The 17,209-nt window shown below is 33.8% G+C and overlaps 1 protein-coding gene across 1 annotated transcript in view; it reads left to right on the top strand.

The window, feature by feature from the left end:
• The window catches only part of kis (chromodomain helicase DNA binding protein kismet), a 945,984-nt gene that overhangs the window by 916,151 nt on the left and 12,624 nt on the right, over positions 1-17,209 (top strand). The window contains exon 47 of the mRNA XM_090408660.1: positions 1,301-1,405. Within this exon, the coding sequence (XP_090264786.1) occupies positions 1,301-1,405 (105 nt within the window). The remainder of the gene's footprint in view (positions 1-1,300; positions 1,406-17,209) is intronic.

Genomic DNA, 17,209 nt, shown 5'->3' with positions numbered 1-17,209 from the left:
CGTCGGTCTTTTCAGGATGCATCCACTTTGCAACAAAAATTGCACATATCGGCTTTTTTTCTTTGTTATAATTTCAACTTGAAGTTATGACACATCGGAAGTAACATTATTTATATATCTTATATATTCAACGTGGAAGTGGATTAGAATCTACAATTTTAACACAGCAGTCGACTTTTTTTTTTTTTCCAATTGTGGGTTCACTGTCTCCCCCCCCCCCCCCCCCCCCCACACACACACACTTGTGCTGTTACACACATCTAGTTACAGCTCTGCTTGTAACACACAAAGGCAACACAAAACTAAGTGAAACACGTGGGTGAAAGACTGGAGTCCTAACTAGGTGGGGCACCTATTGGAAGCCATAGCTGTAAACGAGATCTTAAATAATTAGTGTTTCCCATATTTGGGGAAGTTTTATTTATCTCTGTTTGTTCTGATTAGACTGATTTCAGATGACTACTGTTGATCCTAAAAATAGTCTTTCTTTTCTAAGCGGGCTGTAATGGAGCATGGTGCTTTCCCCCAATTGATTCTTTTTGAACTATTTTGAACAAAAATATGCACAGTGGAATGTATAAAATATATGAATAATATTTATTTCACTTGTTAATCACTTATAAGTATAATAGCAAATTGTTCAAATTATAATAATCTTTTCACATTTCCAAATTCACTGCCATGCTCTTTATGTCAATGATATTGTCACAAGACTACAGGGAGATGTTCACTTATTTGCAGATGATGTGATGCTTGGGAGGGTTATTAGTAATAGTGCTGATGTTTTGGCTCTTCAAGAGGATTTGAATAGGCTGGAAAGGTGGAAAAATGAATAAGGATGCCATTTTAATGCAATGAAATGTAAGGTTTTAAAATTAGGGATCCACAGATGGGATATCTCATACTCACTTTGTGGGATTATACTGAAAGAGATGGAGGAAGCAAGGGATCTCAAGGTGATTGTGGATAGAGATTTGAAGTTCCAAGGACATATTGCAAAGGTTGTGAAGACATCTTAGAGAATTGCTGCAATGTTGAAGTGGACATTGACCACAAGAGATGCAGGAAAAGCCTCATTGGAACTAAGGCTGTAGGCTTTATTAGCTAGTTTTTCCATTCAGTTTATGACCTTAGTTCTAGTGAGGCTTCTCTTGCAGCAGAACTAAGTCATATACACTTTCCTATCAATATACAATATATATTTATATATATATAACAACATCTCTTACTAATTAATGAAAGCCTTGGATGATGTACCTTATAATGTGTTTATACATCTATATACTTTTTTTTTTAATAGATTACTGGAAGTAAAGCTCCTCCACTTAAACATTTGGCAGAATGGCTTGAAAAAAATCCAATGTTTGATGTTGATCCAAAGTGGGGACCACTGGTCAGAGAAAAGGTTTGTGTGTGTGTGTTTTCCATAAATTTTAGATGCTCTTCAAACCATGCAAGATATTTTTTTAATATATATTTTTTATTTTTGCTATAATACATGAGCTTCATTAGACAATTTTTTGTAAAAATCCAGAACAGGATACTAATTATAATTCATGCTGTGGCTTAACTCAGTTAAGAGTTCTCTGTAAATTAATAATTAAAACCTATAATTATTACATCAGTATTTTACCTTGGTCATAAAAAATATCTTCTTAAGTAATAATTGTATTTCTAAAGTTCCACTTCATGTATCTTCTTTAGGGACCCATTAGTTTGCCTTGGCCATTTGTACTAAAGGCCTTTTTTTAATTGTCTTCCCAATTTTTGGAAACATGAGACAGCCATATTCATTCAAATAGCAACTTGGAGTGGGAAGAGGAAGACTTATACGAGATGGAGGGACTGGAAAGTTCTGATAAACACCTAGAACAAAAATGGTATTAAAGCAACTGATATAACCAAAAAAGAACATATGAGGACTTAAGAACATGAGTTAGCTTCATAACTCTACTACTAGTTTGTTCTTTCTTGTGGTTATATCAGTTGCTTTAATATCATTTTTGTTGTATGTTGTATGTAGGTGTTTATCAGAACTTTCCAGCCCTCTGCTTTATATCTTCCTTGGTATAATAAAAGCATGAAATTCTGTAGATGCCTGCATGATCTAGAGAAAGGTGATAGGGAAATTTGTAGATGAATGGATAAAAGCAGTTTAAGCAAGACATGAAGGTGGCTCGGGAGTCATACTTTTTTGTTTTTTTATTTTCTTTCAAAACTTTCGAGAATCATCTTGAACAAGTACAGATTTACTGTAGTCCAGCTTTTGGAAAGGGATGATGGTTGTGGTGGGGATCATCGTTTTGTTTATTCTCTAAGAAAGGTAATCGTCAACCAAGAGGGTGTTACAAATTTAGTTCAATGATAAGAAAAGAATAGCCAATCCACATGGTTTTGGCATCATTAGCCAGCATTTTAATTATGTAGTACTTTTGGAGCAGATGGTTATGGTGTGATAGTGCCTGATATTCCAACATGTACAGATAGATTAGATAAAAAAAGAAAAAAAGAGGGATCCATTTTAGGTGAACAGATTGTCAGGGAAGAGTGGATACTTAATATATATTTATATATTTATTTATTTAGCACAATGGATGCCAGTTGAAATGTGCTTACAAAATTTTCTACATATGTCTGAGCTGTTGCAGCTATATAGCAAATTTGAGCAGAACTGCTTACAGCAAGCACTTTCAGAATTTTTCATAAAATGTATTTGTCCAGAACTGGGGAAGAAGAAACTGTGAACCTCTGATCTGATTATAAGTTTTATTTTGGCAAGTGTGAAGTAACAAACATTCACGTCAAAACAGAACTGTTAGGGTGGAGGAATATTTTGCCTCTCTTTTTTTTTCTTGTGCATGCAACCTATCATTTGCACATTAGTTAATTAGTTCCTCCATTCTGAGTGGTTTAATTCAAAATAAAAAGAAAATTTGAACTTTTTTTTTATTATTATTTTTTTTATTTTATTTTCTTTCAAAACTTTCTAGAGTCATCTTGAACAAGTACAGATTTACTGTAGTCCAGCTTTTGGAAAGGGATGATGGTTGTGGTGGGGGATCATTGTTTTGTTTATTCTCTAAGAAAGGTAATCATCAACCAAGAGGGTGTTACAAATTTAGTTCAATGATGAGAAAAGAATAGCCAATCGACATGATTTTGGCATCATTAGCTAGCATTTTAATTATGCAGTACTTTTAGAGCAGATGGTTGTAGTGTGATAGTGCCTGATTTAGTTCAACTACAACTCAAATTTGCACACAGATTCATATCCAGGATATCACATAAACATCTTACTTTTTAAATTAATTCATTAAACCCATTAAGGGATTATCTTCACATACCTTTATGCCATAGGAAAAATCTTTAATTTACCAAATGAACACAAATATTTACAACATATAATCTATATAAGTTATCTATGCAAACACCAGTATTTTCTTCAGATCGCAACAAGAAAAACACTTTAATGTGTACAACTTCTTTCAGCCACATAATTTAGCAGTCATTATCCTTCATGGATAAAACTTATGGAACGTTAGTCAATTTCTTTCTATAGTATTTTTATACTCTTGAATAGGAAGAAAACTGTTTCATGTATAACATGAAACTGTATAACAGCAACATATGTCAGTTAAATTCTTTTTGCATTCACAAATCAGAGCGCTGAAGAGAACATATCTTGTCTTCATCCAAGGCACTTCAATAACTTGATCCACTTTCTGTATGAAAGCAAGAGCAAAAGAAAGCTCCACTAAATAAATTACTTAAATCATATAAATAGTTTCATCACTTTGGAATGAGCTAACTTTCTTTGTTTTGATAATGAAATACTGTGGTTCATGAGAGGATGCAGTGTGTATTTTGTGTTGTTATTACCATTGCCAAAAATCATTTTTTCATGTTTTAGTTAATAGTATTAGATTAACTCATTGTGTGTGTGATTGACTGAGTTGTTTATTTTGTAAGTAATTTTTTTTTTTAAGTACAATATTGTCAGTATAGCATCCATTGTGATTGTTGGATGATTTGAATTTATTTGATTTTATACAGTGTAGTGTTTACGTGCATGTGTGTGTGATATATTCCTTTTTAATTTTCATGATATTCCATCATGAAAATTGAAGGACTTATGGAAGGAGAGTGAAACTGGTGAAAGAGTCTGTATTAAGTGTTTCAACGGTGAGTTCCAGTTAGATGGCGTGAAGGCAGCAAATACTAGTAGAACAGATAGTATCACCAGTAAAATGGAAGGCAATAATGTCAGAATTAATACTGAACATGCAGCGGTGGAAATACAGGAGAATAAAACAGACATAAATAAGGAAATAACATACTTGAATGTTATCCTTCACAGGACCAAAGTACGAAATCTAAAAGCTGAAAAAGCATCGAGATTAGCAGGGCTGAGAAGAGAAAGAAGTACATGATCCAAGATAAAAATCGAGATCATGTCAACAAACAAGAAAATCACAGTAAGGAGAAAATTGTGTACAGATTCAATGATCAGAGGAGTACTTAATGAAAGTATAACAAAATCATGTTTCTGTGGTGCAAAATTTAATAATATCAGTTATACCATCCAGATGCAAAAAGGTAAGGGGAAAGAACTAAATGTCTTGATTGGCAGTTTAATGATCTGAGAGGTGTTCTATGAGGGAGGATATGTAGGAGTTGTTGGACAAAGCAAAAATGAAGATCAAGAAGGAAATAATTGTAAGTCTCCTGCCACATTATGATAGAGGCAAATTGAGGAGGAGGGCATTGATAGCAAATAAATGAATACACAGGTTTTGCAGAAGAAATGATGAAGAGTTTGTGGACCTACAGCATGTATTTCATGGAAAGCAGGGTTTGTATAAAGCTGGACTGCATCTAAATGCTTCTGGTGTTAGGTGTCTAAAGAGAACTTTGTTCACCAAGCATGGTGAAGCACAAATTCATGAAAACTTAAGCAGTTGGGGTGGATGAAAGTGAATTGGTGTACGAAGGCACCATGAGGCGAGTGAGTATCAGAATGACCAGCAAGTGCAGAATCTAGTCTCTCAAGCCAAAAAATTGAATAGAATACTCAATTCAGGAAGGAAAGGTGGCTGGTGGGCCTCATGGGATGTTGCAGTTTTTATATACCAATGCGAGAAGTACAAGTAAACCTTGCTTAACGTAAATTCGATATGCACGATTGAGTGAAATTATACTATTTCCCGCTTTAAGCAAGTGATTAATCAGAAAATAAATCCTATATGGATTAATGACTACTGAAAACTTCATTTATCTCTCTTTTAAAAAATATTCTATCTTCCATTTCTAACTCATCTTCTAATTTCTGATCAGTCTTATTAAAGACACAGAAACTCCACAATTCTCATTCTGCTGTGTTCTCTTCTCACCCTTTCAAACAGCAGAAATATTTAGCGACATCCATTAGTGTTTTTTTCATAAATTAAAAATGCCAAGAAATTATATTCTTGATTTAATCCTTTATCCAAGTGTAAACAAACAAAGATTGCACCTGAAGTATCTTCAGGACTGGGCAACTCATATATATAAGGGTGGTCTGAAAAGTTCTTGGTCGAGGCCAAGAACTTTTCGGACCAAGAAAAAAGTCTTGCCGACACTATCAGCAAGATTTTTTTTTCTAAGTTGGTACATCTGTCATAACCATCCATGTGAAATTGCAAGTCATTCTATCAAGTAGTTTGTTTTATACAGCTGTCTGAAGCAAAACTGTTGTCTGTATCCCTTGAAATGGATAAAACTGAGTATCGTGCAGTTATAAAATTCTTTGTAAAAGAAAGTTTAACACCAAAAGAAATTCATTCAAAGTTCATAAAAGTTTATGGGCACTCTTCTCCTTCATTTTCGACAATTAAGAAATGGACTGCTGGGTTTAAACATGGCCGTACCAGCCTTGAAGATGATTCACGTGAAGGATGTCCAAAAGTGCAACAACACCAGAAATCATTCAAGTGCATGATGTGGCTTTGGATGACTGGCGAGTCAAAGTGCGTGAAATTGCTGAGACTATAGACAGTTCAGAAGAACGTGTAGGATATATTTTGTTGCAAATGAAAAAGCTTTACGCAAGATGGGTGCCATGCTTGCTCACAACAGATCAAAAATGCACTCACGTGAAAATCTCTGAATAGTGCTTGGAGCATTTTAACAAGAATAAAACTGATTTTGTGCATCGATTTATTACTATGGATGAAATTTGGATTCATCATTGCACACCAGAATGCAAACAGCAGTCAAAACAGTAGACAGAAGCCGGTTGTTCAGCGTCAAAGATGACGAAGTCGGCTCCATCAGCAGGAAAGAGCATGGCGTCGGTGTTTTGGGATGCTAAAGGCATTTTGTTTATTAATTATCTTGAAAAGGGTAAAACAATAACCGGGGAATATTATTCCGATCTTTTAATCAAACTAAACGAAAAAATTTGTGAAAAAAGACTGGTTTGCAGAAGAAAAAAATCATCTTTCATCAGGACAATGCACCTGCCCAAAAAGGTGTTTTGGGAATAGTAAAATTAAGTAATTTGCACTATGGATTTGTTGGAACATCCACCCTATTCTCCTGATTTGGCTCTCTCTGACTTCTATCTCTTTCCAAAACTAAACTCTTTCAACCTGGTTTTTCTTCGAATCAACAGGTTGATTGCAGCTGTAGAGGGGTATTTTGCAGATCTTACTGAGAGTCACTACAGGAACGGAATAATTGATGGTGGAGCATCACTGCCATTATTCCGTTCCTGTAGTGGAATAATGGTGGTGGAGCATCAATGGAATAAATGTATTAGTCTTAAGGAGATTATGTTGAAAAATAAAAATAATTTTGAAATTATAAATTCTTTTTTTTTTTTAGGCCAAGAACTTTTCAGACCAGCCTCTATGGGATTCTTCCACATCATCCTTTTCTTACAAATCTCTTGCTTGTTCAGATTACACATCCATTTCACTCCTACTCTATTTATTCTTCAAACTCGAAGGACACATTCTGATATTGTATCATTTAAGTATATAAGTATACTTAAGTATAATATTCCTCATTTAGTCATAATTTCCTGTTTTGTAGTTCAGCATGTAAGCTTTTCTAAATGGAATATTCATAAACTTAGCAACTTCCCAAGTGAGTACCACATCTTTAACTGAAATCCCCCTCTAACACTATAATCAAATCTAACACTCTTTGACCTTCCATTCATTCTTCTGATGAGATTTCACTGCTACCCAATCAATGTTTGGATAATTAAAGTATCCCAGTATGATTACTCTTTTCACACCCATCGTCTTTATTTGGTGATACATTCTTCGTCACTAGAACCTATCTACTAGGTCTGTAACAACACCTACTATGTATCTGATCTTGTTAACCAGATAGCTTCAAACTCACTGTCAAATGAAAAACATTTACTAGTATTATAGTCATTGGTCTCAACACTAACTGGATTGAAGTCATGCAGTCTCTTTAGCAGCACCCCCCCCCCCTTCTCCTCCTGTCTATTCTTCCTAAAAATCTCTGAATAGTGCTTGGAGCATTCCCAAGCACTATTCAGAGATTTTCTAATTCACTAATGCTTTCAGTCTGAGGTACCAACATATTGACCAAGGCAACAAACTCTATCCCTTTGTTTCTGATATCCCTAACATTCATGTACATACATAATAAGCTGCCTGCATGTTTTTTTTTTGAATACTGTTTTGAATGTTGTCTGCAGTCTGTGTGACACAGTTGAACAACTTCAGATCTCCAGATGAACACAAAATTGAAAAATTAACACAGTTACATAACATTGTTGCTCTTACATGCAGATTCTGACCATTCTTCACATCATTTAGTTTCCCTGAGTTAGGTCTCATACCCAGTGGTGGTTCGAGCAAATTTTTGAGTGTGGGCAAGATTTTTTCTTCCGCCCTTCGGTCGAAATTATATATGTATATATATATATAGTGAATAAATAAATAATAATAATAAATAAAATATTTTTGTGTTTATTATATAATGAGTAAATAATTTTAATACAATGTATAAATATTACATAAATTACATTAAATATGACAAAACAAATATGAAAAAAATCTAAATTAACAATTAACAATTTTAATTACCGTATTTGCGTATAGGATGCACCATCTTTTTTGTACACATTTTTTAGGAAAAAAAACTTTATCACTGAATATTATAATGAATTTACAGTATTTCAAATATAAAGTAATAAGTAGGTCTACTTTCAACAAATACCTAATCTAATTAGGAAAGCGTACCCACCTTTTAATCGTCAAAACCCTGAAATTTATCTCCAGAGCTAAATGAAGAGACACTTGAAACCTCTTCTAAATTAGAATCTGAGTCCTCATACAACAAATTGTCCTCTGTACCATCCAGTGCTTTACTAATTCCACACTTCTTAAATGATTTAACCACTGTCTCAGTTTTCACAGCATCCCATGAAGCTTTGACCCACTCACAAACTTGCGAAATGCTAGGCCTCTTCCTGATGGCGTAACCTCAAAATCTGAAGACTGCATCCAGCTATTCCACTTCTCCTTCATAAATCCCTTAAATGGTTTATTAATACAGACATCTAAAGGTTGAAGCTGACTAGTTAGACTTCCTGAAATGACAGCTGAGTTTTCAATTCCTTGAGTTTATTTGTAACATCGTCTGTTCTGTGAGATCGAAACTGATCCCATACTAGCATGGCAGGCTTCAACAGGGCGCCTAAACCAAATTTTATCTATCCATAACTTCATCCATCCAGCCTTTTGCTTGAACATGTACAAACACTTCTTTAAGCAGTTTTTCTGTAGCGTCTTCCTTTTAAAAATCAAAAGTGGCAGCAATTTTGTCCCATCAGCACAGCAGGATAAAACAACCGTGTAGTGAGTTTTTTAGTGTCCTTGGAATATACAGTTTTGTTTGAGGGCAAAAGTCAGCGGAACCTCGTCCATGTTTCCTATTTGCACAAGTTCAAAATTTTCTCGTTTCCTTGCGTTAATGATGAATCGATGAAATTCAATAATTTTTTCTTCATATTTCAGCTGGCATATTTTGTGATATTTTTGTTTTAGTCTGCATACATAGCTGGTTTCTCTTTATGAAACTTGAACACCATGATGTTGATCCAGTTAAGTTGGTGATCCCTCTGTTAGTGGCTATCACTTTCGCTTGATGAATAATCATTTTTGTAGGCACTGAAAGTCCCGCTTTTCTGTGGTCTAAAATCCAATTCTGCCTCAAGTTTTGGTCATTTTGCAGTTCCACTTCATAGGTTATGTTTACTGTGAGTTGCTTTTTTTAAATCCTCTTCCTGATTCCGCCAAGTTCTTATCATTTTCTCAGTAGGGGTGGTCCGAAATGCCTCTCTGCAGCCCTGTTTCCATGTTCTTTAGCATACGCAATCACATGTAGCTTGTATGCAATATTGTAACAATGCCGACGTTTTTCAGCCATAATTTGCCAAGAAATTTAGAGAAAATTTATCACCGTTCACAACTGCAACAACAATTGGAAAGTTTAAGCGAACAGGACACAGCTGTGATCGTCGATGACAGCACATGTTCATCCACTGAATTCTACATCAGTGTTTCTCAAGGTGTGGTACGCGTATCCCGGGGGGTACGTGAAAGGTCTTCAGGGTTTCCGTGGCAATTTTCGCTATGCATCATTAACGCACAGAATAAAATTCAGTGTATCCGTGAAATTCGATATCGTAAAATGTTCCTATTGTATCACTGAATAAGGTAGAGACATCTGCAGGCTGTGTAATATGTTTCTCAACAAACAGCGCAATTAGAGACAACTGGGATAAAAACGGCACTATCTAATGAATCGCATGTCCCCTCCCACAGAAAATGCTGTATGACTCAAACAAAACTTGTTTGAGTGAACATGTTAAAACGAAGAAATATATAGTGAATGTGTTTCGGATATTATATAAGGAATTCGGTTGAAGAGAATTAGCATTTCAAACTCAACCATCAGCTTGTGTTTGTCATTTAGTAACACAGTCTTTTGTTAATACTGCACCAATCATATAAATGCGGATGTCTGAAGTTTGAGAAACATTGCTCTACGTAACGAATGCTCTCACACACACTGCAAGGAAGCAATAAAGAAATCGCATAACTCGGAACAGAGAAAATTTCCAGAAATGAAAATAATAAAAAACTGAGTATCGGCATATAAGATGCACCCTGTTTTTCAGATCTATTTTCAAAGAAAAAAAATGCGTCTTATACACTGGCAAATACGATATTAAAAAAAAAAAAAGAAAGAAAGAAACCTTTCTAGCCTTAATTTCGGCAAAAGACTTTACTACTACTTCTAGATCTAATGTCTCGGCTATGTCACTTTCAATAGATAAAGTGGCTAAGCCATCTAATTTCTCTTGGGACGTTGTGGAGCTCAAATAATTTTTAATAAGTCTTAATTTAGAAAAACTGCATTCTGCACTTGCAGCTGTAGTTGGGATTGTTAAAAGAATTCGTAGTGATGTGTACACATTAAGAAAAAGACTTATGCACAAATATAATTTAATACTTCATTGCAAGAATGATTATTTGATATCCTCCGAGACAATATTTTTAATTCATCTAATAACTCTATTGCTGAAATATCTTTTTGATCACCATCAGAAAGAACAATTTCTAAGTCGAAACAAGCTTTTTTTTACTGTATAATTATCAAATTTTAAGTTACCAATGTTAAAGAGAAACCCAAAAATTGATTCATATTTATTTAGCTATTCAATCTCTCAGTAATTGATGTTATTGCTGAATCAAGAATTACATTAAAAAAATTAATTTGAAAATATCGCTCAAAATTAGTAATTGATTCGTCAGGACATACATAATCAAATTGAGTTTTTACATGTCGAGTTCGTGTGCTGTCATTAGTTGGGAAATCAGCATTTAACCCAATATTTAGAGCAAAGTTATGGGCTTGGTGCTTAACTTTCAAAAAATTATTTTCGCTTCTGTATGACATCAAGAATTTTTTCGTGACATCTAATGATCTCAAGGCTTCCATAATATTGCAAGAGATATTTTGCAATTGTTTGCTAGATGCATTGACTTCACTTAGAATGTCATACCAAACAAATGTGCCAAATATAAACTTGAAAGAATTAATTTTTTTTGCTAACGAACTAGCTTCCAATTTTGTTTTAATGCCTTGATGCCCAATTAAGCTGTCATCTTCTGTGATGAAAATTAAAGCTTCATGTATTTCTTTTACTTGATTTCTTATTGCTTTTATGGCTTCAACATGATTTTCCCATCTTATCGTGCATAAAGGTTTTAAAGTAAAATTTTGGATGTGGTTGGTTTAGAAGAACTTCCCATTGATGACTCGATGAAGATAAGAAATTATAGATTGAATAATGTCAAAAAATAAAACCGTATCTACATTGCAGCTTGCTGCATCGCTCAATACCAAGTTCAAGGAATGCATACAACACAGAACAAAAAATGCTCTAGGATTTTTGTTCCTTAAAAGTGCTTGTACCCCTGCATTCTTCCCCTTCATATTTGACTGGCTGTCGTATCCCTGACGACGGATATTTTGAATATTTAAGTTTTTTTCTTCTAATCATTTTAAAATTACTTCAGCCATACCACTTCCTGTTATATTGTTAATTTTAATAAAATCTAGAAATCTTTCCACTATTTGTATAATATCTTGGGTTTCTTCATTTTTTTCTTTTATAGAAACATATCTTACAATTAAGGACATTTCTCCTGCTGCGAAATATCAGTGGTGCAATCAACAATTATTGAAAAATACTTAGCATTCATTATTTTAGATACAATTTTTTTTTAATTTCATTACTCAATATATTAATGATTTCGTTTTGTATACATTTCCCTAAATAATGAACATGAATTTCATTGTTTTTATGCATTCATGTTTTTGTAATACGCTGTCAAATTCGGCGAATAATTCAATCAGTTTCAAAAATTTTCCATTATAATTTGTATATAGATTATCTGAACGCTATGTTTTCTTTTGCAAGAAATTTAATAACCGATATGCATTTTAAAACATGCATCCATGGTTCTTGTTCATTTTTGAGTAATAATAGCTGATGTTGATCAATTGTAGTTTCAATTTTTAAAAGTTTTTCCAAATCGATCCATTTTTCAAAATTATTACAATGTTCTTGAGATTTTTCGTGGTGCTGAAGAACTTGGGACATATGTTTCCAATCGTTATTTCCTTCCGAAATTAAGTTCATAGTTCGAATTTTAGAAAATAATTTGCAGCAGAAACAAAATACTACATTTTTTGAACTTGAGTAAATTAACCAAGATCTTTTAATGGTTTCTCCATTACTCAAAATCCTATTATAATGTGATACATGAAAACTTCTATTATGTTCGTCGCGTGGACGAAGAACTTGGGACATATGTTTCCAATCGTTATTTCCTTCCGAAATTAAGTTCATAGTTCGAATTTTAGAAAATAATTTGCAGCAGAAACAAAATACTACATTTTTTGAACTTGAGTAAATTAACCAAGATCTTTTAATGGTTTCTCCATTACTCAAAATCCTATTATAATGTGATACATGAAAACTTCTATTATGTTCGTCGCGTGGACGAAGAACTTGGGACATATGTTTCCAATCGTTATTTCCTTCCGAAATTAAGTTCATAGTTCGAATTTTAGAAAATAATTTGCAGCAGAAACAAAATACTACATTTTTTGAACTTGAGTAAATTAACCAAGATCTTTTAATGGTTTCTCCATTACTCAAAATCCTATTATAATGTGATACATGAAAACTTCTATTATGTTCGTCGCGTGGAAAAAAAGTCTCTTTTGATTCAGCAGGAGAACCGCGTTTTACTAATATATCAATTATTGAATTGGACAAGTTTGGCCATAAAGCTGGATCATCAAAAAGCTCGTAATTTAGTGTTGAGGTATTTGTATTTGAAGTCGAAGCTATTGGATGTTTCTCAAGAGCCTGATTATCATCTAAACACAAATTTGAATTTTTTTCTGATTTCAGAAAATTTCCAATTAATTTCGTTTCTTAAATAAAAATATTCTATTTATAAGAGAATCAAATTTTCTCAATGAAATTGGATCTAAATGTTTCTGTCCCAGGGATTATCAAAATAAAAATAATTATTTGGAGCTTATATAATTAGAATAAAATATAATTATCTTTATAAATATGTATATATATATATATGTATATGTAAATTTAATATTTTTTAAATATATGATATATCCAATTTAGTTATTTATTTAATTTTTTCTGCCTCCAGTATACAGCAATTCCTCGATTAATGCGACCCCCCGATTAGTGCGCCTATATACATCTTAAAAATAAATGTTACAGATTTTTAAAATTTTCGATGTATACGTTTTTAATGGCTAACTATAAAAAAAATCACTCACCAGGATGAAATAATTTAGTTACTGATTCGAAACATTTTACAAAGTTATTTCTTAATGGCATACTACACTATTTCCATGTACACTGTTCCAAATTTACTGCCAAAATTTATGTCATCTGCTTTACATATCATTTTGCTGATCATAATCACATGCAATTGTTTTTCCTTACTTTTTTTATTTTAAATTATTTTCCTAACCTTTAATCATGAGTAAAAGAATTAGTGAGCAAAAAATAGAAGTGTGAAAATGATTTGAAAAGTAATCTCATTGGAAGAAAACTTGAAATAATAAAGAAAAATGAACAAGGCGAGTCCAGAGCAGAGATAGGACAAGAACATAAAAATGGGGTGAATCAACTGCTGAATACAAAGAGAAAGGTAAAGCTGCTTCAAGTTCATGCATGCATGCACTCAAAATCAAAGTATTGTAAGGATTGAATTAGAGACTTCTTTTTACATGTTCTACAATCTACATGTTTTACAATCGAAGACTAACCAAAAACAGATCCCGCTAAACACTGGCCTTGTTAAATCAAAAGCATTGTCTCTTTGTAACCTGGAAAGAAAGAGCTATCAATGATGGAAAAGAAGAAGAATTCCATTTTTGTGCTGGGTGATTTGAGCATTTCAAAAAGAGAAATAGCCTACATAATGTTCTAATCACAGGAGAAGCTACAAGTGCAGATAAGGAGATATCCAGAGATTTTGAAGAAAATTGTGTAAGAAGGAGACTATTGTGATCAACAAATATTTAATGTCGATGAAACCGGCCTTTTTTTGAAAGCAAATGCCTACCAAGACTTTTCTAGCCAGATCAGAGAAATCTCAGCCTGGTTATAAAGTCGCAAAGTGAAATGAAATTACTGCTAGCAATATGCGAGCCATTTGGAAGCACATTCTTCCACATTGTGCAAACGATTTTAGAGGCTTTTCAAATGAATCTAAGTTAATTAAATCTCATTCTGGGAAGTTGAGTGATTCCGACCTGCTAAATTTAGATACACAGCGGGAAGATTCTGAAGAATACAAAGAAAATTTAATCACTGACAAGCCCAAAGATGTTTCACAGAAGCAATTTGAAAATGTTCGTACGATCGAAGTTTTTAAGCAGCAATGCTTAGAGGCTGGCCATGATGAAGAGAGAAGCAGTAAAATTTGCAGAAGAGTAGAAGAGTCATACTGTCAGTTGTATGCAAGAAACAGAATGCTCACTAAACTACGTTAGCTCAATTCTTTGTTAAGAAGTAGAATAATAAATTGATATTCTGAATATGGTTTATTGTCTTTCAGCTTCATCGTTTTCCTTTAACTAGGCCCTGAGACATACCCTAATTCTTTTATAAAAAAGAAATCTGAGGAACGAATTATACATTTTCCCATAGGTTATTATATTCGATTAGTGCATTTTCGATTAATGCACCTGTTTTAAAGAATGCATTAGGAGCACTAATCGAGGGATTGCTGTAATTGTAACCTAAACTCCGTGAGTTTTCTGCCTGCAGCATTCGCCCATTCCATATCTGCCTTGCGCGGGGCTTGCTCATACCAATTATTAGTTTTTCAAGACTTCCGATACCAAATACATTAAAGTGTAGGCTGTCCCTCTTATATAAATCAAATCTTCCTTCCTAATCCCAAAACTCGCATCCATTCCTTCTAGACAGCCTATGCATCGAATCATTTGCCATTATAGCTCTTCTTCTGAATTCATTTTTATCACATCTAGGTAATATACTTACAATTTTCACTTTCTCACTCTTCACCCTCATCTCTTCCAACAATCCTTTCATATTCTCTCTCATGCTCATCTTATAGCTTACTAAGTCATTAGTACTTAACTACAACTATGATTTCTTTTATTTTTCGTTTGTTTTTCAGTTGCATGTGCTACATTTAAATTTTGCTCTGGGAAAAATTGAAGTTATACAATCTTATGACTAGCATGTTTCATGATAGTTACCATACCAAATAATATCCTTTTTTTACCATCAATAGTACCTATCTGATTTTCGTTACTTACTAACTTACCTGATTCTGTGCTTTGTTGTTTCTTATTTTGCAGTTAAATTTTCTTATCCTCGTCATGTTCATATAAACAGTGCTCCAGTTTCTGTTGTTTCTGCATCCTAATTGCTTTAACTTTGCAATTTTGGAGGTGAAATCATTTTCAACATCCTCAATAGCCTTCTTAGTGAGGCATGCTTGTTTTTGACTTCACTGTTCTTAATGTTTCTTGTGTATTTTTGGTGCAATTTTAAACTATATTCAATATTGCATTATTTTAATAAAAATAGTGTATAAAACACTAAATACTCTAAAAACCTGAAAATCTACACTAATTTTCTAAGGTAAAAAACCAATAAAACAGATAAAAATCGTCAATTTTACAAGAGTATACTAAATACATTAACCACTTGAATGTAGCCTCCACCCCAAATCCCATTTTTCTTTTTCTGCTAACTTACACCCCTAGGCTTTCTTGAAAGCCTATGGATGTCTAAGCTTTCTTGACATCCATGACTTTAAAAGCCATTACTTTGTTACATTATATTTGTCACGTTGTTACATTACATTATAAAAGCATTAAAAGTCATACTTTGCAAGAAGAAATAACCTACCTTTAGAGCAGTTTGGTTTTCGCAAACTCCACAGCACTACTCAACAGATCCATAGACTAGCTGAATACATTACCACCAGCTTCAACTGGCATCAATACACCGGAGCAGTCTTTCTTGACTTAGAAAAGGCCTTCGACAAATTATGGCACTTTGGACTCCTATACAAGCTGATTTTAGCCAGCATTCCATTGGATCTGATCCATCTCATTAAGTCCTTTCTTTCTGGAAGACGCATGCAAGTTAAACTAAATGGGGCAGTATCTACCCAGCAGCGGATCTTGGCTGGAGTGCCTCAAGTATCCCTCCTGGCACTGATACTTTTCTCGATTTACATGGCGGACATCCCACATAACCCGATGTCATCTATCATCACTCTCTATGCTGATGATACAGCAATACTGGTCAGATCTCTTAAACCGCATCTTGTTACAAAGAAACTACAAGATAACCTGCTGAAACTGGAACACTGGTTCTCCATTTGGAGACTGCAAGTAAACCCTCAAAAAAGCAGTGCTCTTCTGTTCACAAATAATTCAACATCTCCCAAGATAGACATATTTCTATTTAACATCAGGATTCCCTGGAAAACAGAAGCCAAATATCTCACCGTACTGCTAGACAGAAAACTTACCTTCAGTCCGCATACAAAATCCTTATGTGCAAAGGCATCAAAAGTCATAGCACAGCTTTACCCTCTTATCAATAGGAACAGCAAACTAGATATTAAAATCAAATTCTCCTCTACCAGTTGATGATTTGTCCCATTGTCACTTATGCGTCCCCTGCCTTGAGCCATACTTCAAGCTCAAATATCCTTAAACTGCAAAACAAATGCTTACGCATGATCTTAAATGCACCATGATACATCAGAAATGGTCAACTTCATCGAGACACAAATGTCCCTCCGTGAAGTCTAGCAATAGGCAGGAACTATTAAAACACTGGTTCATCGGGCCCACTCCTTTTGTTCTACAGACGATCTTTTACAGAAAGAACTACAATACATAACTTCTTCCTTTCTATCTAATGGTTATAAGAATTGCTTCATTGAAAGAACTTTGAGTAGTTTTAATATGTCTTCCTCTTCAAACACAGAGGAAATAACGTGCATTACTATCCCTTATGTACAAGGCATCAGTGAACGTATAGCAAAAGTTTTAAAACCACTGAATATTTTTG

The sequence above is a fragment of the Typopeltis vanoorti genome, chromosome 18, assembly GCF_054136105.1.
Source record: "Typopeltis vanoorti isolate ZY-2024b chromosome 18, IOZ_Tvanoo_1.0, whole genome shotgun sequence".
NCBI lineage: Eukaryota > Metazoa > Arthropoda > Arachnida > Uropygi > Thelyphonidae > Typopeltis > Typopeltis vanoorti.
The sequence above is the reverse complement of the archived record's forward strand: the minus strand, read 5'-3'. Positions and strand labels throughout refer to the sequence as shown.